General features: G+C 37.1%; 1 protein-coding gene across 4 annotated transcripts in view; it reads left to right on the top strand.

Annotated features, from left to right (window-relative positions):
- cdk5rap2 (CDK5 regulatory subunit associated protein 2) overlaps window positions 1-26,231 on the top strand; it is a 172,594-nt gene that overhangs the window by 92,311 nt on the left and 54,052 nt on the right. For 3 of the 4 annotated variants that reach the window (XM_039762822.1, XM_039762821.1, XM_039762823.1), the window contains exons 29-35: window positions 37-117; window positions 16,283-16,581; window positions 17,806-18,181; window positions 19,364-20,762; window positions 20,899-21,015; window positions 22,742-23,327; window positions 25,127-25,359. In XM_039762822.1, coding sequence (XP_039618756.1) covers window positions 37-117; window positions 16,283-16,581; window positions 17,806-18,181; window positions 19,364-20,762; window positions 20,899-21,015; window positions 22,742-23,327; window positions 25,127-25,359 — 3,091 coding nt within the window. The remainder of the gene's footprint in view (window positions 1-36; window positions 118-16,282; window positions 16,582-17,805; window positions 18,182-19,363; window positions 20,763-20,898; window positions 21,016-22,741; window positions 23,328-25,126; window positions 25,360-26,231) is intronic. The other variant, XM_039762824.1, reaches the window with a different exon arrangement.

Raw genomic sequence — 26,231 nt, 5'->3', positions numbered from 1 at the left:
AATACACCATTTTCATCCACATTCCATTACTTATAGCTGATTGATGCAAAGTTGAAAAATGATGAGCAAACAAACAAGGATATTTGTGACCAGGATAACAAGAATAATCAAAAAAAGGTAAGAGGTGCTTTTTCTTCATGATCTTATTTCATCAATAGAAACATTCTGTACTTTTTATAAGGAAATTGTTAGCGTTTTCAGCATTTCAACATTTTTCTCAAAGCAATAAAGTGATAATGTGCTTTCATGTATACTGTAGGTGTGATATACAGTGAAACATTGGTTTTCTCATTAAACTAATTTTACCTGCCAGTCTGTTTAAATACTATATGAAACTTATACTCTAATGTGTCTCATTGTATGTCTTTTTTTCTAAATGTCTTCAGGATACTTGTAGGACAAACATCATTTATTTGTAATAAATTAAGAACAAGGTTTATAGAGCGTATTTTGCACATTGACTACAGGTCGAACATTATCAAATAACTTTTTTTTTTTTTTTTGGGCTATAACCCAATGATAATGGTAGAGAGAAATACTAAACATTTCAGTGTAAAACATGCAGAAAATATTTTTTTTTAACATAATATCTTGGTTAAACTGGCACCCAGGCATTCTACATTTGCAATTTTATTCACTCTCGGTTATTACATTTTAGTGATGTGATGTGGTCTGAGTCATTATAGAAGTGTTGGCATTCCCGAAGATGACATTTTCCTTAAGAAAGGTGTGACGCTTCAATAATTGTGCATTGGGGCATAGGGCAATACCAAGATCTCTACAAAGAAAAAAAGAATATGTTAATTACTATAATGCTGATAGCCATAAATATATAGTACATATTTAAATTGCAAATATATTGTTCACACCAAATCTAGCTGCATTAAGCAAACATTAAACTAAAATAACTATGAGCATTGATAAGAAAAATTGAGGATGAGCCAGGAAAACAAGGAAAAAATAGTCAGTAAGGGTGTTGCAAAGTGCCTTAGTGCTTTATCTACTAACAATAAATAATTTTTAAATAAAACAAGTGCAAGTTTAAAAAATCTGAATAAATTAGCAGCACAAACAAGTCAGAACCAGTCTTTTACTTCTCTTTCAGTGATGCTCTCTGTCTCCCTTTCTCTTGCTCACTCTTTTCCCTCTACTCACCCAACTCCTGGACAAGGTCCTAGTGATAGTGGTCCACAAATAACTCATCTCCCAACTGCCTCCATTGGCGTCTGCCGGGATACCCGGAGTACAACTTCCATACCCTGCTGCCTACATCTGCATCTGCAGGACCTCTCAGACCACGTGATCACTTCTGCTCTCAGCTGTTCAGTAGAAGCAATTCAGTCTCCACCCCAAGAGTGTCTCGCATTTAGCTCCTTCATGGGACTTTCCATTACTGCTTTGGTGCCTTTTCATCAAAATGGCAATCGAGTGGTTCTTCACTCACCGCCTCGATGTTACTCCTACCAATGCTTTCATTTCTCTTGCCTCCTGTTTCCTGCCCAGGCTGTTTTATGCACTGATTGGGTGCAGTTGCTGCCATCATCTCTCCTGAGATGTGAACGAAGCTCTTGACCGATCTGCTCACATTTGCATTTGAATGCGTGATCAGCCAAGCACCCCAATCAACCACGGAGCAGCTCATATACGTTCCTACGTGTACCTACACCCACCAGGAGCCTCCATGCTCCAGGACTTCCAGTTATTTATTTAAAATGCACAGCACCACAAACCTCTCTCATCACATATTTACTCACTAGTAGTATAGGAGCGTCACTATTATACATCATCAGATTTTGACAGGTGTATGTCCCGCCCCCCTGGCATTTCCGGTACCCACCATATGCCACCTAGTTAATGGTCATTTCCCCCCGCGGTCTGATCTCTGCCTGTTGTTGGGTGCGCTGTTTGACCGGCATCGGACCTTTTGTCAGTCGTGCGCAAGGAAAATGGTCGGCCGATCTTAGCCTTGATGCTAAAACTGGGGGCTGATCATCTTTGTGATCCGAGACGGACCTTTGGGAGCCTGTAAGGTGTCATAAAAGGTAAGTCATCAATGGGGCGGAGCAGACATCCTGCTCCTATCTGCTTGCAGCGCTCGGGGGTGTGTACAGAGAGTACAGAGAGCGTGATTGACAGACCCCGGCGAGAGGATGTACAAGAAAACTTTAGAGAGAATCTATGACACACCCAAGGAACCTGGCAGTACAGCCCAAAACACCCCTTGAGCATCCCGTTACCTCGCCCACCTTGTAAAACCATGCCCCTTTATAAAGCAAGGCATATTTCAGATACCAAAAGTGTTTAAAACAATAACTTTCAGAGTGGATGTACAAGGAAAGGTTTAAGAGAGAATCTAGGACACATCCAGGGAAAAAACCTGGCAGTGCGTCCCAAACACACCCATGGGTATAGCGTTACTTTGCCCACCATGTAAAAAACCATGCCCTTTATAAAGCAAGGCATATGGTAGATGCCCAAGTGTTTAAAACAATAACTTTCAGAGTGGATGTACAAGGAAAAGGTTTTAGAGAGAGTCTATGACACACCCAAGGAACCTGGCAGTACAGCCCAAAACACCTCTTGAGCATCCGTTACCTTGCCCACCTTGTAAAACCATGCCCTTTATAAAGCAAGGCATATTTCAGATACCAAAAGTGATTTAAAACAACAAGTTTTATTCAATGATTCAAAAAAAGATGCCAAAGTGTCTTAAAAACAACAAATTTTATTGAAGCAAAATTCCAAACATAGCAAAATAAGATCTGGTCTTCACTTTGAGTTACAAATTGTTTGCTATACATTAAAATTGTTTAAACTATGACTAAAAGCAGGAGAAACAGCCGTAAAATAATCACACAAGCTTAATTGTATAAAGATTTGCAATTCACTTGAAAAGAAAAAAACACAAGAAAATGTATACATATAGGTGCATAAATGAAAATTCAAAACCTGGTCCAACAGTGAGTCGGTAATACACCTAAAATAAAAATGTTTAAGCCAGCAAATATACTTTATATATTTATATTTCACTAAATTATGCAAACCTATTTTCTGTTTGGAACAGAGCCGACCACATAAAGCTGGTCTTCACAGGCTGAATCAGTTTTGCATATCCATCAATGGGTCTCTCTCCTGCTCAAATTCAGCTATAACATCATCCACATCAATCTTGATAGCTTTACGAAAACAAGGGAGATTGTACATTTTAACAAAGCACACAGGACACAAATCTATCTTTTCTAGCCCTTTTGAGCATAAATAAGCTATGTCTATATGCAATAATTGGTTATATTACAAAATGTGTCCATCTGGTATGCATTTTTTCTCTTGACATTCCATACATTTTTCCACTAAATGTTCAACAGAGCTAAACACATAAGCCCAAATGACTGAGCGACCAATATGGTCATAATGAATCTTTATTAGATATAATAAAAGGAGAAAACGCAATTTTTAAATTATTTTTTAAAAAACTGTAATGGATTGGTTGCAAATCTTCGGCCCTTGGCCTTGTTCAGGCTTTTATAAGGAAAGGTTTTTTTCAACCTTTTGACTTTTTATAATTCCCTTTAATTTAAGCCAAAAAAAACCGGGTTTTAATTTTAAAACACCGTACGACTTGCCAACACAAGGGGTATTTTCCCGGGCCCCAGTAAAAAACAAGGCCCCGAGAAACCCAACGGCGGAAACCCGCCCAAAAACATTTTCCCTGCAAAAAACTCCAACTTTACTAATCATTCAATGCCTTTTTGGAGTTGGGACAATGGGGAAAAATACAGTCTTGAGATCCCTTTGAATTGAACAATTTCCCCGTTTAAATAAACCAGGCCATGTCAATCACCTGCCCTAAAAGGGGAAAAGAAGAAACAAAAAACGTTTGGAATGATAGTGACAAAAATTAAATGGCAAAAAAGGGAGGTTAGTTAAAAAAAAAATTGTTCTTTGCAATAAATCAAGGTTACGGGGCCTTTTAAAAGTATTAAAAAATTTTCAAAGGCCCCAGGTTCTAAGGTATGGCTAAATAAACCCTTGGGTTTGGTTTCTTAGACAGTTTCCAAAAGTATTGGCCGGGGAAAAATTTATAACCTTGGACCAAAACCAGAGAACAAATGTCATTTGCATCCGCAGCAGGGTTACCGCTATAAAACGGCAAAGCACCCAAACCAAAGGGAAAATTTTTTTAAAATTTCTATTAGTTATAGCCGCAGCGTACAAAATTACACGCAATTAAAAAAACCAAGGCCTTTAAAAACGCAGTTTGGGAAACAACTATGGCGGCAATAAATCAACCGTAACTTCAAAATACCCTTAAAAAAAATTAAATAACCCGGGTTTAAAAAATAACTTTTGGTTTAAAAACCATAAACCCTAATTGTCCCTAGAACAACCCTTAAACGATACAAAGGGGGGAGAAAAAATTTAGTTTTAAACAAATAAAAAACCTTCAAAAGCCATGGTTTTCCAATTAAAGGGACTAAATTAATTTAAAATTTTTTTGAATAAACCGAGAAACCCCAAAGGAAATTACTATCATAGTAAAGGGGGATCATAATGTTATTGGACACCACAAAATGTTTTTTACGTTTTCAACTTCATTGAAAAGATTTTCACTCTCAAAATTTGGGGAACGGGTAATTAATATTAACAAACTTTGTGGGTTGGTAAAAAATTTGAAAAGAAAAAAACCAATTGTTGTATAAAAAATTTTGCAAACCCCCAAGAAAAATTCCGCACCTTCCTTTCAGTTTAAAAACAGGGAGAAATTTTAGCATCAGGGAAACAAAAAACACCCCCCCCTTTGGAGCATAAGCAGGTCTATAAGCCCAAAAAAGTTTTAGACAGGAAATCCCAAAAACCTGTTTTAACCGGTTATTTCTACCCAGGTTACTTTTTATGTAATTTTTTTTTATTTTTTTGGGAGAACCCGTTTTGTTCCAGTAAAAAAAAATTTTTTGGGGGGGGACCAGCAAGCTCCAACCCCCAAGGCCCAAAAAACCCGGGCCCCGGGACCGGGAACGGGGGTCCGGGGCCCGGAAAAGCGGGGTCCCCTTTCCCGGCACGGGATTTTCGGGGGTTAAAACCCCAAAAAGGGGGACCCCCCAACCCAAAAAGCCCCAGCAAAAATTTTTTAAAAACGGGTTTCTCCTTGGGGGATCCCAACTCAGGCTTGAAAAGATTACCATGCGTTTTAATAAAAGGGGCGAAAAAAAGGAAGGGGAAAAAAAAAAGGGGGAAGAAAAACCAGCCCAACAAAAAAACCCAAAGGCCCGCCTTTTGGGGGCCTTTCGTACAAAAAGCTTTTTAAAATTTTTAAAAAAAACAAAATTTTAAGAAAAAATTTTTTAAAAAAAATTTTAAAAACCCAAAACAGAGTTAAGAGGAAATTTCACCATCTTTTGGGGGGAAAACCCCCCCCAAAAACAAACCACAATCGAAGCTTTTTTCCCAATAAAACACAATTTATTTTCCGATTTAACCACGGCTATGGTTTTAAAAAATCGATACGCAAATTAAAGTCGAAGTGGACACGAATTTCATTCCGGATGATTATTTACCTTTAAAGGGGAAATTTTTGGCATAATTTTGTAACATTTGGGAAAAACGTATTTGGGAAAACGCCAAAATCGCACAGCATGGAAAAAATATGACTTGTGTTTCTTCAACTCAGGTGGCACCTTTGACATAAAGAAATTTTTGTGATAACCCAAGGGGCCTTGGTACCCACTTTGAAAAAAAAATGAACCGTATCTTTGGCACGCAATTTTTATCCCGGCTGATTAACCTGGCCAAAATAATAAAAAAGAACAAAAAAGGCAGGTGCAATCGGCGACTTCTTGAATCGGTGCCGGAAACGTAACAATTTCAAATGGATATGATTATCATATGATGTTATCTATTACAGTAAACTTGTCAAATGAATTTAGGATTAAATAAAGATTTTGGCATTGTTGGAACATTCTAGATGTACTCTATTACATAAAATGAAATGATAAAATTCATTGGAATATACGTTTCATCGTCTGTCTATAAGTGATAACGGTGGAACATTCCAGAGGTATTACATATAATAAATGATGCAATTTAATTGTAGCACCTGTTTTACAGTTATGTTTCACCATGTGTCCATAAACGATAACAGCTGATTACGTCATGTTTGGTGGTTATTGGTCTATTATATATAACATGGACGGAATTACACATTAAATATTTTATGCATTTTGCATTATGGAGCATTATGGCTCCCTTCTTAGATTCGGATGAAAATGATGATCACCTTCCGATTGCCACAGAATTAAGATTTGTATATTATATATTCATGCATAATTAGTGAAAAAAAAACTTACTTTGTCCCGGTCTGGAGATTGCTCCCGAAGGGGATATAATGCTATTTGTATGTACAAAGTCAATTTTAAAATACCGCCACAATATTTCTTACCAGGATTTTCAGCACGTGAGAAATTGCTTGAATCTCTATTGATGACTGTCTCCAAAAAGAGCACCATAAAGGAACCCTTACACGTCTTAACGACATTATTAGTATGACAGATCCCAGGTACGAAAACAAAACAAAAACAAAATAAATAAATAAATAAATAAACATTGGTTGTTTAACGAATCCTTTCATTATTAAAACCGATCTGGATGCTGTAAGTATTTGTTCAACCAACAAGCAGTGGGGCCTGTGTTCAGTCCAGGGCCACTGTTCATTGCTTGAGCTCAATGGACCGCAGCGATAAGACCCTTGCTGGCCAAGGGCCTCACAAATGGGCACACGGTAGAAAAAGAGGATGGGCGTGTGTGATTATTGGGGCCCATCGGCGAGCTGAGTGAACGGATGTACGTGTTAGTATTGTATAACAGCGAATAAGATTGTGTTTGCAACACTTTTATATTGCAAGGTGTGCGCTGGAGAAAAATATATTACTACGATTTCACGAGTTTATATCCTTAAGTGAAGAAAACCAAAAGATATCCACTTTTGTACATACAAATAGCATTATATCCCTTCGGGAGCAATCTCCAGACCGGGACAAAGTAAGTTTTTTTTTCACTAATTATGCATGAATATATAATATACAAATCTTAATTCTGTGGCAATCGGAAAGGTGATCATCAGTTTCATCCGAATCTAAGAAGCGAGCCATAATGCTCCATAATGCAAAATGCATAAAATATTTAATGTGTAATTCCGTCCATGTTATATATAATAGACCAATAACCACCAAACATGACGTAATCAGCTGTTATCGTTTATGGACACATGGTGAAACATAACTGTAAAACAGGTGCTACAATTAAATTGCATCATTTATTATATGTAATACCTCTGGAATGTTCCACCGTTATCACTTATAGACAGACGATGAAACGTATATTCCAATGAATTTTATCATTTCATTTTATGTAATAGAGTACATCTAGAATGTTCCAACAAGGCCCTCTACACTCGCCTCATCTTAAAGAGCAGCAACAGATTCCAGTGTCCCCCTGACGAGTGTTACTTTTTGTAAAGAAAAATTATTTATAAGGATTTTGAACCGTTAGAAACGTGTTTCGGATTACCCTGGGTGAGGATTTAAGATCATCGTGACGCTAATTTACTCACCGTAGCTAAATACAGGTTTGTAACTATGGGTGGCAGAACTTTCAGTGTGATGGCCCCTAAAATTTGGCATGCTCTTCCTATCTGCCTTCGAGTAAAAATCTATTACTCATTTCAAACTCCTGCTAGAATTCCATTTGACCACTTAGTTTACTTGGCTATAATAGAATAACATACAGTAATGCATAATCATATACACATTTGAAAAGTCAATGTTTTACTTTTGTTGTCTGCCCGGACTCGAACCCAGATCCCCTATCTTAAGAAAGTGACAGCTCTACGGGTGCGCCACCGGACAACACACGCATGCGCTGCTCTGGTTCATTTTTTCTTCTTATTCTTATTTTAAGGCACAAGTTAATCATGCCAGGGATAAAAAGTCAAATTACACGTGCACACCATCATGACCTATATATACATAAATATTAACGCGTTACCGGGTTTTATTTATTTATTTATTTACAAGACCGTCTGCCCCAGCGTGACTTACCAACTTCTAGGCCTATCATAAATTAAATTGCGCGTATTAAGAATAACGACAAAAGAATTCCATTTTACCTTTTCATTTATGTGTCTATAAAAGAATGACACACCGTAGGCCTAATGTAAGGTCATAATAACATACACATTTTAAGAGTCAATGTCATATTGTACTGTCCAGGTGCGAACCCCGATGTGCTGATTTAGAAAGCGACAGCTCTATACATGCGCCACGGGCCAATGCAGAGAGTAGCAACGCTGCTTCTTTTTCCTTAACATATCCTAGTTACTTAATAAATGGGTGCTATGCACCAAAATAATGCATTTTCTTCTTTTAAAGGTACAAGTTAATCATGCCAGGAATGAAAAGACTAATTAAACGTGTACACACATTCATGACTTATATATAAATATTAAAGCGTTACCGGATTTTTATTTATTTACAAAACCATTAGCCCTAGCGTGTCTTACCAACTTCTAGGCGTATTATAAATTAAATTGTGTTTATTAAGAATGACAAGAAAAGCATTCCATTTTTTTTTACTAATTGTTTATGGGGCTATGTTAGAATAACACACATTCATATTTTAATCATGATAATAGATAGATAGATAGATAGATAGACCGTCTTATTTTTGCTCTCGTCCCCAATCGCAAAACCAGATCTCCTGGGTTAGAGTGCGCCACCATTGCATGTGCAGTATTACAAAGATTTTGTCTGTTACTGTTAAATTCATATGCTAACACCGTTTTCATTGACAGACCAGTTCACACATTTATTCAGTCGCGCCATATTGCCTTTTAGCCATATGAGACCATTCACATCACAGCTGCCTGGTGTGTATCCTGATTGTCGGTTCTGAATTTGGGAAGCGCTGGATGCACTCAGCACACGCCCGAACCAGCATGGTGTAATTCCATTGGCTAGCTTAACATGCGGCATGTGTTTGTTGATTGGTTAAAAATATGTTGGCGGGTTATCTTAAAAAATCTTTTCTTAAAACGTTTTGATTGGCCCCAGCGTTGTAAAAGCCTCGCCCAAAAGCATATTTAAGTACAGATATTTGGACCCAAAGGCCCGGCTCCTCAGTAATAAGAATTGGGTAAGTTGTGCTGTGTTTTCTTTCTTTCTTTCTTTCTTTCTTTCTTTCTTTTTTCCTCTCCTTTTATTTTCTGTCTCTCCTTTGATTAAAACCAAGCACTGGTAGCCATCTCCTTATGACAGAGACCTAGCAGGTCGGCTGAGTCCACCGCTGTCCAAGTCAGAAAGGAGACACCAACGCTTGTTTTACAGCTAACAATTCCTTTGACCGAGCTTAAGTTGGTTGGCTGAGTCCACCACTTTTGCAAGGTTTTAACTGGCTACGCTAACCATAGTCCCTGTGTCGCTTGGACAGGCGAGTGCCCTCGCTGGTCCGTCGCGGCATCGGATCTTGCCGATCCCAGCTTACCCGTGTCCCTGTGTCGCTTGGCCAGTCGAGCGTTCTCGCTGGTCCCTCGTGGCATTGGAGCTTGCTGGTCCATCCCCGAGACACACCATTATCTGTTTTCTTTTACTAGAAAGAAGCAAAACATGGATTCTGCAACAACAAAACATACCGCTAAAGCAGAGACCGGTGTCATCATTATAGAAGATAACCAGTCGGTAGAACATGAACCAGAGAAATCTAAACAGGTAATTTGGATCTATGCCTGTCTAAAAACGTTCTTGGGCTTATAGACCTAGCTTATTTATGCTCCAAAGGGGTAGAAAGGCTAGACTTGTGTCCTGTGTCTGTGCTATGCTAAAAATGTGTAATCTCCCCTGTTTTCTTAAATCTGTCAAGAGAAAGGTGCAGGATGATGTTCTGTCGGTGTTTGAGCAGGGAGAGATACCCGTTGATGCTTATGCACAACTGATTCAGCCTGTGAGGACCATCTTTTAGTGGTCGGCTCTGTTCCAAACAGAGAAAATAGGCTTGCATAATTTGGTGAAATACAAATATATTAAACATGTGCTGAATTAAACACTTTTATTTAGGGGTATTATTGGTTCACTGATAGGTTTGGACCTGGTTTGCAATTAGATTGTGTTCTCATACTTGTATACAATTGTGTTTTTGTTTCTTTTCAAATGGGTTACTGATCTCATTCACACAAGCTTGTTTGTATAATTTTCCTAAGCAGTTTCATACTGTAATTTACCCAAAGTCTCTTTTGACAAATTTATGAACAGAATGCTCAAGGAATCTTTTCAATGAAGTTTGCAACATACAGTACAAAACATTATTGTCTAGGAGTGCATTACACCAACATAAACATTTATGATGCCCACATCATATACTGTATGTATCAGTGAATATTTTCCTGCTGTTTCTCCTGCTTTATTCATACATGTAAAAAATATATATATATAATGTATAGCACACAGTGTGTAACTCTGAAAGCAAAGACTACGTGTTAATTGCTATGTTTGGAATTTTGCTTCAATAAACTTGTTGTTTTAAGATACTTTGATATCCTTTTTTCTCTCCCTTTATGTATCCTGTTATAACAGATGGGTTGGGTTAGATCATGAGGTAAAGGATGCAAACTGTGTGTGTCCTTGAAATATACAATAAAGTTATTGTTTTAAGACACCTTGGTGTTTACTTTATGATTTGCTTTATAAAGGGTATGGTTTGGAAGGTGCACGGAGTAGATTTTCTTTGCCCGCCCTACCATAGATTGTTTTCCAAACACTCGGGCATTTTCAGGAGTCACATCTACAGGTCTTGTTTTAATCGTGGTGTGTAAACTGTGGTTATAACTCTGCAGAACGCCTGACGGGACATCTATATACCGAAAAGTATTGGCATATGTAAAATATTTCCACATTTTGGATTTTAAGGTGCTTTTGAACCGTTTTACTATGCTGGCCTTTACATCGCTGTTCGTGACAAATGTACAAATGTACAATATTGTTCTGTCTTAGAAGTTTTTGTACCAATGTGTTATAAATTTTTTTGCCTTGGCCTGTATGTAGCTTTTTAGGAACTCGACTCTGTCTAAAGATCAAACTAAAACCCAGAGAAACTGTCTTGGCCTTTTATTTACACAGCCCAAGCATATTTTGAGAGCACATTGATACAAGTGAGGATAAATTTTATATCCATCATTGAATTTTGAGTAATAAGACATCTCTGCTAAATCTACTTGCTACTGGTAATTGATCATTGAAACAATTGTTCTGTTTCTCTTGAACCTCAGCTGTGCTTGTTTGTGCATACTGTAAGTGTATTGTTCACTCATCCATTCCAACACGTTTTTGCTTGACATTTCTTTTCTTTTTTCCCCATAGAGTGACGATGGCCAGTGATGGCCGTATTTAAGCACAGTGTGAAAGATTGTTCAACTTCAAGGCGGAAGTCTCAAGACCTGTGTATTTTCTCAAACACTTGTCAGCCATCGCAGTCACAGAGCCGGATTGATTTTAATGAAGCATTATGTAAAGTCTGTTGTAGCTTACGTGTTCTGCACCTGTGTAAGATGTATTAACTGGGTCTTGTTTAGCATGCCGTTTGGGTTCGAATCTCAGGATGGGCACACTTGTCTTTTACTAGAATGTGATCCTGAGGAAATACACCCTTGTGTTTCCAGCATCTGTCGACAGATCAGTATTTAAAGATTAATACACACGGTGTTTTATTTGGTTAAAGCCTTGTGTGGCTTAAGAATTGTGAAACCGAGTAAAATTCATACTAAACTGTCTGAAGCAGTTTGTTGCTGAAGTAAACACTTTCGCTTATACAAAAGACCATGCAACAAAGTCCAAGATTCGGACAGCAGCTTTTGAACTTGTCTCTAATCACCATTACTGTTATTTTTAAAACCAACATTAATTTACAGAAACCTAAGCAAATTGCATTATCCATGCTAAACAAGATCTGTTTGAGTTATATTTTCTGTCGGCTAACTGTTTGTGTTTTGTTTCTGTTGTCAGAGGAACCAAGACTCGGCAGCTAGAACAAGGAAAACCAGGTCCCTGCCCAGCGTGACACGTAATGCAACCTATAGAAGGTTTTCTCCTTTTATTATATCTAATAAAGATTCATTATGACCATATTGGTCGCTCAGTCATTTGGGCTTATGTGTTTAGCTCTGTTGAACATTTAGTGGAAAAATGTATGGAATGTCAAGAGAAAAAATGCATACCAGATGGACACATTTTGTAATATAACCAATTATTGCATATAGACATAGCTTATTTATGCTCAAAAGGGCTAGAAAAGATAGATTTGTGTCCTGTGTGCGTGCTTTGTTAAAATGTACAATCTCCCTTGTTTTCGTAAAGCTATCAAGATTGATGTGGATGATGTTATAGCTGAATTTGAGCAGGAGAGAGACCCATTGATGGATATGCAAAACTGATTCAGCCTGTGAAGACCAGCTTTATGTGGTCGGCTCTGTTCCAAACAGAAAATAGGTTTGCATAATTTAGTGAAATATAAATATATAAAGTATATTTGCTGGCTTAAACATTTTTATTTTAGGTGTATTACCGACTCACTGTTGGACCAGGTTTTGAATTTTCATTTATGCACCTATATGTATACATTTTCTTGTGTTTTTTTCTTTTCAAGTGAATTGCAAATCTTTATACAATTAAGCTTGTGTGATTATTTTACGGCTGTTTCTCCTGCTTTTAGTCATAGTTTAAACAATTTTAATGTATAGCAAACAATTTGTAACTCAAAGTGAAGACCAGATCTTATTTTGCTATGTTTGGAATTTTGCTTCAATAAAATTTGTTGTTTTTAAGACACTTTGGCATCTTTTTTTGAATCATTGAATAAAACTTGTTGTTTTAAATCACTTTTGGTATCTGAAATATGCCTTGCTTTATAAAGGGCATGGTTTTACAAGGTGGGCAAGGTAACGGATGCTCAAGAGGTGTTTTGGGCTGTACTGCCAGGTTCCTTGGGTGTGTCATAGACTCTCTCTAAAACCTTTTCCTTGTACATCCACTCTGAAAGTTATTGTTTTAAACACTTGGGCATCTACCATATGCCTTGCTTTATAAAGGGCATGGTTTTTTACATGGTGGGCAAAGTAACGCTATACCCATGGGTGTGTTTGGGACGCACTGCCAGGTTTTTTTTCCCTGGATGTGTCCTAGATTCTCTCTTAAACCTTTCCTTGTACATCCACTCTGAAAGTTATTGTTTTAAACACTTTTGGTATCTGAAATATGCCTTGCTTTATAAAGGGGCATGGTTTTACAAGGTGGGCGAGGTAACGGGATGCTCAAGGGGTGTTTTGGGCTGTACTGCCAGGTTCCTTGGGTGTGTCATAGATTCTCTCTAAAGTTTTCTTGTACATCCTCTCGCGGGTCTGTCAATCACGCCTCTGTACTCTCTGTACACACCCCCGAGCGCTGCAAGCAGATAGGAGCAGGATGTCTGCTCCGCCCCATTGATGACTTACCTTTTATGACACCTTACAGGCTCCCAAAGGTCCGTCTCGGATCACAAAGATGATCAGCCCCCAGTTTTAGCATCAAGGCTAAGATCGGCCGACCATTTTCCTTGCGCACGACTGACAAAAGGTCCGATGCCGGTCAAACAGCGCACCCAACAACAGGCAGAGATCAGACCGCGGGGGGAAATGACCATTAACTAGGTGGCATATGGTGGGTACCGGAAATGCCAGGGGGGCGGGACATACACCTGTCAAAATCTGATGATGTATAATAGTGACGCTCCTATACTACTCTCACTGAGTAAATTATTTAGGAACACCTGTACACCTGCTTATCGATGCAGTTATCTAATCAGCCAATCATATGCAGGTCAAGAGCTTCAGTTAATGTTAACATCAAACACTAGAATGGGGGAAATGTGGTATTAGTGATTTGGCCATGTTATGATTGCTGGTGCAAAAAAGACTGGTATGAGTATTTCTTTAACTGCTGATCTCTTAGGACTTTCAAACACAGCATTCCATAGAGTTTAATCAGAATGATACAAAAAACGGAAAACAGCTAGTGAGCATCGGTTCCGTGGCTGGAAACAAATTCAGAGGAGAATGGCCAGACTGGTTTGAGCTGACAGAAAGGCTGCAATAACTCAGATGAACACTTTCTGCTCACCACAGTCATACAAAGAATCATAACATGTCAAACCTTGAGGCGGATGGGCTACAACAGCAGGAGACAACATTGAGTTCCACTCCTGTCAGTCAAAAACCGAGAACTGAGTCTGCAATGGGCGCTGCCTCACCATAACTGGACAGTTGAAGATTGTAAAAACATAGCCTAGTCTAATGAATCTCAATTTCTGCTGTCGCACACAGATGGTAGGTTCAGAATTTGGTGTCTGCATCATGAATCCATGCACCCAGGTTGGAGCTGGTGGTGTAATGGTCTTGACTCACTTTGGGCTGGTTAATACAAATTTATCATCGCTTGAATTCCACTTTGTATTTGAGTATTGTTGCTGAGAGTGTGCCTTCCTTAACGGCCACATTTTACCCATCTTCTAATGGCTACATCCAGCATAGTAATGCACCATGTCACAAAGCAGAAGTTATCTCAAACTGGTTTCATGAAAATGGCAATGAATGCGGTGATCTTTAGTGGCCTTTCCCAGTCACCGGTTTTAAATCCAATACCTTTGAGATGTGATAGAACAGGAGATTCACAGCATGAATGTGCAACTAACAGATCTGGAGAAGCAGTCATGTCAACATGGACCCAAAGCTGAAAGAATTGTTTCCAACATCTTGTGGAATATAAACAATAAAGAATTGTGGTTGTTTTGAGAGCAAAAAGAGGCCCACTATTAGTATAGTAGTCCTTTAAATTTGGTCAGTGGTTGTATATGTCTTTAATAATATCGTTAAACATCTTTAATTACCTTACAGATATTGTTGGAAAAGACCTTAGAGCCTTTTCAACTGGAGTGTAGGTCATCTATTCTGTATAACTGTAGTCTTTCTCAGTGCAGGTTCCGGATATCCATGAAAATCAATCTTTGCTTTACACGCTTGGCTTTCAAACAGTTCAGGTGGAAAAGTATACTTAGTTTTTCACTTTATTTTCTGAGAAGGGCAAGAGGTCCAGGGCAGTAGTTATTTCTCTAGCATTGTGTAGAAGTGACAAAAAGTCTGTTTTAATGTTGCTATTAGGTGTAAGATGAGCTTCAGTGTTCCTTTGTTTGATTAAAAACCGATGGAGACTTGTTTGCGATATCCAGGACACATATACCGGTATAACGAAAGATGTATATTCTGTTGTTGGGTAATAGAGTCTTGTCATCAATCAGTGCTGAAGCATATTCAAGTCCATTGTTAATGGATACAAGGGGTAAAGTAGGCTTAATCTCTAAGCTTTAGCTCAAATAAAGAACAAGTTATTTGGCATTGATACTGCAGGTACAGTGGGTACGGAAAGTATTCAGACCCCCTTCAATTTTTCATTCTTTGTTATATTGCAGCTATTTGCAAAAATCATTTAAATTAATTATTTTCCTCATTAATGTACACACAGCACCCCATATTGACAGACAAAAAAAAGAATTTTTGAAATTGTTGCAGATTTATTAAAAAAGAAAAACTGAAATATCACATGGTCCTAAGTATTCAGACCCTTTGCTTAGTATTTAGTAGAAGCACCCTTATGAGCTAATACTACCATGAGTCTTCCTGGGAAAGATGCAACAAGTTTTTCATACCTGGATTTGGTTCTACAGACCCAGTAAAGGAATGTGGTTATTGTAGGAGTGCCCTCATGAGCTGATAGCAGGTAGGCTATGTCTTCAGTTGAGCTTGATGTTTCATTAGCTGATGGATCTGTTACTCTAGGATTCTCAGTTCTTTAGTCATATACTGAAACTCAAAACTAGCACTTCATTCTTGTAAGTTAAGTTGATAAGTGAATGGACATCACGCACATACTGTATTTGTAAGTGGCCACAACCAAATTAAAAGAATAAAATTAGAATAAAAATACAGTATTGGAGCATTTAATGATATAAAGGTAAGATGTTTTTTGTGTATTGTAGGAAAATGCAATCTGTGTGTATACACAATATATACTTTTCTTGTTGTGGTCACAAAATATCATGTATTTCTACTAGTTTAAATGCAGCATAATAATAGACATCATAAGTACTTGGACTGTTGGCATTTTAAATATCTTGAAGAATAGACAAACCGATTGCCACTACTTTCTCATTACAGGTTCATTGGTCCTTGGAAAAAAATATAAATATGGAGATAACAAGGGAAGGTGACATGGCTACATATTCCACAAGCAAAAATTATTTGATAGGGTACCCCCAAGCAAGTGAAGAGGAGTTGCCATCTGATTGTGAATATGAACAAAACTTACCTCATAACCAACTGGAATCAACTTCATGTCGGCCTCAAACAGTTAACATTCATCAAAATAAATCTGAAGACATCAAAAGATATGAGCTGGAAATTGATTTAAGATTCCTTCTTGCAGAGTGTGGATTGGAAACATTAGCAGAACTTCGGTAAGTTTTAACATTGATATGAGTTATTGTTGCCCAAGACAATTAATGTTGCCATTGATGAACAGAAGATAAAGGTTAACTAAAATGTTTTGTAAAAAACAAAGCCATTACATTTTGTTAGGCTGGAGGTGTCATTAAAGTACTTTTCCATTAGGAAATTCCCAAGACAAAGCTGACCAGTTCATCATGCTTTTGCTACTTTCTAAACCTTATCAAGAGTGATTCCCCCCAGAGTGCTTTTTTAGTGTTTTAATGTTTATACCACAATAGACATCTATGCTCTATTAAAATACTGGAAACACAATTTAAAAAAGGCTGCAGCCGCATTGTAAATTTTTATGCAAAGATAACTAAGGAAGGGTATCAAACTGTTTTTCTTTCCCAGTAGTGGAGAACATGGTTTAATATCAGGATAATAGGTTAATATACAGTACAGGCCAAAAGTTTGGACACACCTCCTCATTTAATGTGTTTTCTTTATTTTCATGACCATTTACATTGGTAGATTCTCACTGAAGGCATCAAAACTATGAATGAACACATGTGGAGTTATGTACTTAAAAAAAGGTGAAATAACTGAAAACATGTTTTATATTCTAGTTTCTTCAAAATAGCCACCCTTTGCTCTGATTACTGCTTTGCACACTCTTGGCATTCTCTCAATGAGCTTCAACAGGTAGTCACCTGAAATGGTTTTATTTTTATTTAAGTACATAACTCCACATTTATTCATTCATAGTTTTGATGCCTTCAGTGAGAATCTACCAATGTAATTGGTCATGAAAATAAAGAAAACACATTGAATGAGGAGGTGTGTCCAAACTTTTGGCCTGTACTGTAGGTATTTCTGCACTTCAAATTCTAGTTTATTTTCATATGTGCAGTACATAATATAATGAAATTATACAGTTTGTGTATAATGTGAATCTTTTAACATCCTGAGAGATAATGTCAGAATGAAGAGACTATTGGTAGACATTTGGTAGCAATCCGTGTTTTTGTATTAGGTTTTAGAACTGTAAGGATAAAATAGTAGAAGTTCAGTTTGAATTACTACATCTTGTAAATCAACAAAAACGCTAAAGAAAAAGTAAGTTCAGTTTACTGCATAGAGGAACCTTTTGTAAACTTAGTATGCTCATTGTGAGTTGTAGTAGACAAGGTAAAACAAGTAATTCATTCATATTTTACATTTTCAATTTGTCTGGGTTTTTGACTTTGCAGAAGTGAAATCCAAAGGCTGAAAGGGGAGAATGCTCACTTAACTAGTTTGTTTAAAAGAGGGTCTTTAATGGAATCCAAAGACAAGAGCAAAGATTCTAAAGAGGAAAGAGGAAAATATGGGCATCATCAGGTTTCTAGAAAAGGAATGGAGCAATTAGTACATAACTCTTCCATTGATGGTGAACGCAACTTTAATACAGACTTGATAGTTAACATCCCAAGAGAAACTGAAATTCTAAATATACAACGCGAAGTCTGTAATAAAGGAGCATCTAGTCAAGAGGAAGCAGCCAAGAACACGGGGCAAAAGACAACAGTTTCAGAGAATGCATTCCTGCCTAGAAATCCATCAAAATCAAGACTGGCTCCTTCCAGGGTAAGTTGTGTTTATTTTTTTTCTGTATTCATTTCTATCCATTCTATCTGTATATTAATGGCATAACAAGATTCATTGACTAAACTTAATTTTCTGCAGAACCAGTAAGCTTTGGACACATCTTATAGAAATGTTGTAGGACAGAGATCTAATAAATGCTGCCTGTTTTATTTTTTTTTTTTTTAATTTTTTTTTTTTTTTTCTGGTCACCTAGTATTTTGTTAAATCATATTACGTTGTTTTCTTACACCACCTTGTGCAGCATTGAGAGAGAGAGAGAGAGAGAAGAGTAGATGCATAACTCCCTGCCAGGATGAGCATGTCTTGCTCTCTTTCATCGCAGATGTGTATGAAATTGAGTGAGTGTATTGTTAACATGTGCTGTACTCCTTGTTGCTTCACCGCATGCCACAGTGAGGGAGGCATATTAAGAGTAACTAAAGATTCTTCTTGTATTGCTGTGGATGAGAGGGAGCAAGAGTTCCCAGTAGACGTTCAGGTCTTTCTTGCACTGCCATCTAAAAGCATAAGAGAATGGGAGACATTCTTGGTGCAGTGTCTAAGGCAGGCTTACAAAATGGAAGGTCCCATTGCGCCGCAAAAGAAAAAAAGCATCTCACTCTACTGTGCTAATTTAAATTTTTGCACTTCTTTTCATTCTGTTTTTTAATTGTCTGTTGCTTTGCCAGTATGAAAACATTGTAAATGTAACCTCCATAGTATAGGAACCGACTGGACAGTCAGATTCAAGTTTACATATTATGAATAAAATGTTTAAAAGAACAATAGCAATAAATGTATGTACACATGTATTTAATCACTTAAAAAAGGTTGATGATTTTTTAATCCTCTTGTTAGTTTTTCATTTGCATATAACACATATTATGAAAATGAATATATATAAATATCTGAAATACTTTGTTTTCTGATGATATGCATATGCTTTTGTCAACCTACGTTAAAATGGTGCCTGCTTAACTAAGTAATTAAAAAATGACACTGGAATGCAGTGACATGTAATATGTTTTGTTATATACAAACCTGCATTTACTTTGTTTTTAGTACTGTTATTTAGACAATAATTTGTCATATGGTTTTTAAATGAAATGTCTGACCTGTTTAAAGTTATTGAATTTTCTGGTATTGTACTATATTTATTTTTTTCCCCCCAACTCTTTCTAGACTCCCACAAAATCTCGGCTGCCAGTTCGCATAAAAGCAAACAAGATGAACAGTGCCATTGATGCTGCTAATAAAACTGCTCATTACTGGTGTGCTGATCCTATCATTGTACCTCAAACTGAGAACCATCAAAGCTGTCTTCAGGAGAAGAATCAATTTAGCAAAAAATTGGACAGAAAACTTTCTGTAACAGAATCATTTTCAACAAACTGCAGGTCACCTAGCCCATCATTTATTCCTAGTTGTAGCTTGAATTGGAATGCCAGCAGTGAAACAGAAAACGATTGGAAGAAATGCAATGAATCTCCACAAGTAAAAGATGATTTTGACCATTTAGATAATACATTAGTGTGTGATGAGACATGTCTTCAAGACGTTTCTCAAGACATGAACAATTTTCAGCAGGTAGAGCAGCTTCTTACAACCCTAAAGGAGAAAGACACTGTAATTGGCAAACTTGAAGACAAACTCCAGAGAACATATATGAGTGGAACAAAGAGTATTGAATTAGAGTTTCAGCAGCAAATAACAGAACTGCAGAAAATTATTGATCAAAAAGATGCACAGCTCAAAGAACTTGAACAAAGTTGTCATGTTACTGATTCAGCTCAAAACAGCAATTGGGAAGTTCATAGTCATCAAGGTCACATCTTAAAATTAAACAAGAATCTGCTATGCTTGGGTTGCTGTGAAAAGCTCATTAATGTACCGCTGTTTGTTCCATCTGTTGATAATATGGACACAGATTTGTCTCTGCAAGTAAGCAAACTCAGAAAGAACTCTGGAGAGACCTTGTTTTTCAAAACTTCAGAGGACTGGTGTTCAGCACAGTCTGCTTTGACCACTAAGAATGTAACAACTCAGACTTCGGGTTTCGATTCCAAATTACTTGAAGATCAGTTTCACAATCTTCTTGGAAAGAAAAATGAGCTTTCCAGTATAGGTAATATCCAGGCCACTATAGCTGATCCTACAAGTAATGATCCAAACACATCAGCTGTTGTGTGTAATTGTAGTAGTGGTCAAGCAATTTGCCCTGAAGTAAAGGAGCTGCAAAATGCTTTGAGGGAAAAGGCTAATTATTGTAAAGAACTTGAAGAGAAGGTCTTCATGCAAGAATCTAATGCAATATGTGCAGAAAATCAGAATGTGAATAACCCCCGACATCCAGATAAATCAGGGGTGGAGAATCAAGACAACTGTGTTAATTATGAGCTACAGTCCAGTGTGTCATGTGAAAATCTGGACGTTAATGAAATCGTGCAGCTTCAGCAGCAAGTTCTCCACTTGCAAAATGAACTTCAGGAAAAGATAACCCAGCATAAAGAACTTCAAGAAAGACTGATAGAAGCAGAAATCACCATTACACTTCAGAATGCTCATTTGCAAACAAAACAAGGTAAAGTATATGTTTTCACTTTTTTTTCATTCTCCTACATACTTTGTAACATTGAAAACTTTATTTTTGTGAAAAATTGTGGTGTTAAATTTGGCTTTGTTGCTTCAATAATCTAATGCTTATGTATTATCTGTAGCTAGAACTTCTTTGGGACAAGATGACAAAGAGGTTCAGGTCGAATTGCAAGACCTTGGGTATGATACCGGTGGAAAGAGTGAAAGCGATCTGGATAGGGAAGAAAACAGTAGTTCAGGTAGAAAGCATATCTGTTTAGACTAACTATTGGGCAATAAAATTTGCATGAGCATGCTAAAAAAAAAAGCTGCATTACTTATTTTTTTCTTTCAGTAACATGTTTCTCTTCTGTGACCCCACCATCCTGATTGCACTGAATAATAATAATAATAATACATTTTATTTATATAGCACCTTTCCCATGCTCAAGGCACTTACAGAATATAAAAAGCATTTTTGCATAATTGCTTGACTTTGTTTTTGCATGAATGCTTCGTTGCTGCTGGTTGTTTACAATTTGGAACAATTAAGCATGTAAATGATAAAGACAATAGTCTTAGTACTATTGATACAAATCTGAAATATTTCATCACTGGTATCTACTAATTTGTCTGTTTTTTGTTTCCTGGGGGAAAAAAAGACATGTTTTTTTCCCCCAAGTACAGAACCCACTGTTCTCCTTTATGTGGTGTGGTGACCATGCTTATTGCAGACTGACTGTACCCTTACACACTGTTTTCCATTTTCTTTTATTGCCTTGTTGGACTGTGTTCAGTCTTGCTTGTTCCAGTCTGGTAATGTCATGCCAACAAGGCAGTCCACCACAGTGTACATTTGCCATCTAGAAGACCCTTACATGAGACTTATTTAGTCTTAACGAGCCACATACATTTGCGTTCTTGTAGAGTTAAGAACATTACAAGCCATATGTGATGAGACATTGATCTTAACGTCTTAACAATGTTTTAACTTTTGACCTTTCAAAATCTATGGTTATATCCACACTGCTATGTTTTTGACCAAAAACACAGACATTCGTGTCTGTTTTCATCTTTCATCCAGACTACCTTGATGTTGTTATCCCCCCAAAAAAACTGAGACTTCTGAAACAATCTCCAAAGCCATGTATTATTCTGGAAATGCCGACTCGCCACTGCAGTGTGTGTGGGTCAAAACAGAAAATTGTGTGTGGGTCAAAACCCTAATTGTGCTGTGATTAGTTTGTGCTTATTTGTGGCCCATCCCTGATTGGATCCTACTCATTAGAATGTCTCATTCCGTGATTCGTCACCCTTTATGGAAGAAAACCATATTCCAACGTAACAGGCATAATAGAGTTGCTTTTTATGGTTCTTGTTATGCTGTTCATCTGTATGCATCTAAATTGTTTTTATATATGTGTATCAAGCCAATAATTTACTGATCACTACAGTTTTGCAATAAATCCCATGGCTGACAGAGTAACCTTCCTTTCAAGGTTGACTCTTCTTCTTTCTGTTTACGCCAATGTGCACATGTCCAGCGTATGCTGAATGCTGTATTACATGTGTTTTTGGTCATTTGAGTGTTGATGGAGATACTTTGATGTGAAAGTGCTAATGTAGACGGAAATTCTTTTAATTTATAAACACCATTTTTACATTAAAATGTAATAATGTTGATGTAGCCTTAGAGGGTTGAAATAGGCATTAAGAATGCAAAGGCTATTATTAAAGACCAGACTAAGAATATCCTTAATCTACCTATATATGCTGTCTCACTCCTTTTTTTTTACTACTTTGATCATTTCCTGGTTGTTTGTTTGTTTTTTTTTTAGTTTTATTAATATAGTAGATAAGCACACAAATTGATTTTTAAATAAAAAAAATATAAATAATTTATTAATGAAATATTTTTAAATGTAAAAGAATTATTTATCAGTATATAATCTTTTTTGTAAAATGTTTTCTTTATTTTCCTCTTAGGACATATTCATGGTATGCAGCAGTGCAATAACATTAGTATCCTATCTTTGCTTCAAACACATGATCAGAGTTGTATGGAGAATATGGACACTCCTTCATCTAACTCATACCCAAGTTCTCTAAGCTCTCCTAAAATCAACATAAGAAGTCCAGAGGTCTTTGATGATTATGGCCATACAGATGACCCAGCTCAACTTCAGCATCAAGTTAAAGAACTAAAGGAACAACTGGAAAGCTATCAAAAAGCCATTCATCAATTGCAAAGCTATCTTCACAAAAACTCTTTGTCAGTTGATCTTAGTTCTGTTGAGTCTGGTCTCAGCCAGCACAGTCAAACTCACCTTGGTGACCATGAAGATGTGTTAGATAATTGCCAGAATAGCACGGTACCTTTAGATTTTGTAACTGTGAGGCACAGTCCAGACAATTGTTTTTCTGTAGATCATGTCGGGCATGATCAGCAAATGTTAAAGGAGCAAATAGTGAGTCTTCAAATTGAGCTTGATAAAGAGAGAGCCTCAAGCAAGATTATTTTGGATCAGCTTCAACAAATGCAATCAAAAATTAGATCTTCCTCACCTGCAAGGTAAAGAAAATTATTTTTGTGTTAGGCACATGTATGTGTTTTAACAGTGGGGATTTATTTACTTGAATTAAACAGATGAATGTATATGGACAAAATGATTGTAGTAGTCATTAAATTACTTTAACAAAGCTTTAATATTGAGTACAATTTATAAAAATACAGGTAAAATTCTGTTACAATGAATATCTTTATAATTAAATTTTCATTACAATGGTGTATTTTTACGTTCCCAACAGCTTCCCCATATGACACAAGTCTATAGAAATCTCGTTAGTACGAAGTACATTCAGCAGATACTTTCATTACAACGAAGTGCACAAACAGAAACACTGTAATTTTTTTTCTTTCTTCGAACTTTCCTCATACTTTTTTTTTTTTTTGTTTGTTTTTTTGCCTTTTTTGTTTTCTGTGGTTTTCAGTGATACCTTTTGCTTATTGCTCGTCAACATTTGAAAAACATTCATTGGAATTTAACTCATTGTCACCCTCCTATAGAAATGGCAGACACGAAAACATGATAACAATTCATATTAGGAAAAAAAAACTAATTTTTTGCAGCTCTCGATTGCAGCAAAAAGAAAAAAGACGTTGCCAAGTGAATTTGGAATTTTGCCATTGACACTGTCAACCTTCTTGAAAGACGCAGCAAGAAAAGAAGAAAAATCTTGGGTTGCAAACGTATGTGAACTGCTGCATTTGAAGATGTCAAAAAAGCAGTTTTTATGTGGTTCAGTGATGCTTGTTCAAGAAACATTTCTATTAATGCGGCACTTATTCAAGAAAATGTGTGGTTTGTAAACTCTCTTGGGACCTCCCCCAGCTAGACTGCACTCCGAAGAGCGTCCCAAAGTGCGATCTCCGCGTCTGTATGGGGCAACAGCAGGCTCACAGCTACGCTGTGTCTCTCCGCCAAAGTAAAACTGAAAAAACAGAAAAGATCTCGATGGGTGATGCAAGGTTAGGAGCACATACATTGTAAATGCAGATAACAGGATTACTTGGTCACTGACCTGGCCACGACCCTGCCTGACTGCTCTATATGTGTATAGTAAAGTGGCAGATCACGCTACAATAAATAACTTTGCCGTTCCCGTTTCAAGCTGAATAAAGCTGGTTTTGCTAAAGTACTGAGACTAAGCCTTGTGTTTTGGGGTGCAAGACAGGGATTTATAGCGTGACCCCGATCTTTTATGATTTGCTTCTGTGGCGCTTCACTGCACCACTGTGAGCCTGCTCTTGCCCTGCCCCAGCAACAGACAAACAATCTTCGACGAACGCTGCAATCACGCTTCGGGACACAGTTCAGCATGTCGTTCCCGTTGAGTGGGGAGTGGGGTTTGATCCCAAAAGTGTTCAGAAACCTCACAATATGAAGAAGAAAAGGATGATTCAGCTTCTGATTGATAAATGCGCTGCACACAACATGCTTCCACATTTAGATAATGTTCGCGTTGAATTCCATCCACCCAATTGCACGGCAGTGCTTCAGCCGTTGGATTTGGGCATCATTCGCACCCTGAAAGTGTATTATGGCAAGGAAATGCTGAGAAAAATTCTTGTAGGCAGGAGGAGATTAAAATTAATGCGAAAGAAGCTATTGAAATGATTGCAAACGCCTGGACACAAGTTAAAGAGAACACTATTGTAACAAATACAGAATCTCATTACATAGAAATTTTCGTTACAACGAAATATTTTTTAGGTCCCTATGAGTTTGTTGCAATGGAATTTTACCTGTACTAAAATTTGTCTTTTATATATGTGAGCATTTTGATTAGTAATTAAATTTTCCCTTTCAGGTTTGATTCACTAATACAGTCTCAGGCCAGAGAACTCTCACGCTTAAGACAACAAATTAAAGAAGCCCGTACCCTGATATTACAGCATCATCACCAGCTGGACAATACAAAAAAATCATTTGAGGATCTCCTTCAAGCCAGTGATGTGGATTATTATTTGGGGAAAACATATAGACAACAGCTTTATAAAAGTTTAGAGCTACTTGACAAAGTAGTTGACGCATTGGAAAACAGTAAGCAAGCAAATCATTTTGAAGTGTATTTTTCTCATTGCATAAATTAGTCTTTGTTTCACTTTTCTGATAACTCTTAATTATTTGTTTAATATTATTGTTCTTGAAAATCCAGAGTATATTTGGATTGGCTTCTGTATAATATCAACAGGAATATAAATGACTTAAAGTAAATGTAATTGTTCAGACAGACATTGCTATTGAGATATATGTTTATTTAACACCATGTCATTAACCTGCACAGTCCAGACCAGGGATGTTTGGCTCTAGGGGTGGATGGGGGTGGGGTGTTCAGCTCGACACAGTCCTAGCTACTGCAAGGCTGGAACAAACCCTGGACAGAGTGCTAATCCATCGCAGTACAAACACACAGATCCCCACACCCCAAACACCCTAGGGCCGATTTAGTGTTTCCAGTTTCCCTAGCCTGCATGTCTTTGGACAGTGGGAGGAAATCCATGAGACACAGGAAGAACAAGCAAACTCCATTCAGGGAGGACCCAGGACACAAACCCTGGTCTTCTTACCAGCAGTGCAATTACAATTTAATATATTGTTTTCATGTCCATATAGAAAGCCTATGAGAGAGTAAGTTCATTTCCTTAAAAATAAAAAATGGTCTTGAACATATTTTAAAGACCTGGAATTCTAATTTTTATTTCCATGCCATAAATAAAGTAACCCAGTCTAGTAAATAGTACATTAATGCATCTTGTTATTATTTAATAAAAAATAATAGAAATACAGTTAACCATTTGAGAAGACATTTGTATAAGCCTATATTAATCATCCCATAGACTTAATGATTTTCATTATGTACACCAAAAGAGACATTTTTTATAGGGAATTTTGAAGGGCCCTGCTATACATTA

Source organism: Polypterus senegalus, chromosome 9 (genome assembly GCF_016835505.1).
Source record: "Polypterus senegalus isolate Bchr_013 chromosome 9, ASM1683550v1, whole genome shotgun sequence".
Lineage (NCBI taxonomy): Eukaryota > Metazoa > Chordata > Cladistia > Polypteriformes > Polypteridae > Polypterus > Polypterus senegalus.
Note: the sequence above shows the minus strand (reverse complement) of the source record. Positions and strands in the feature narration are given on the sequence as shown.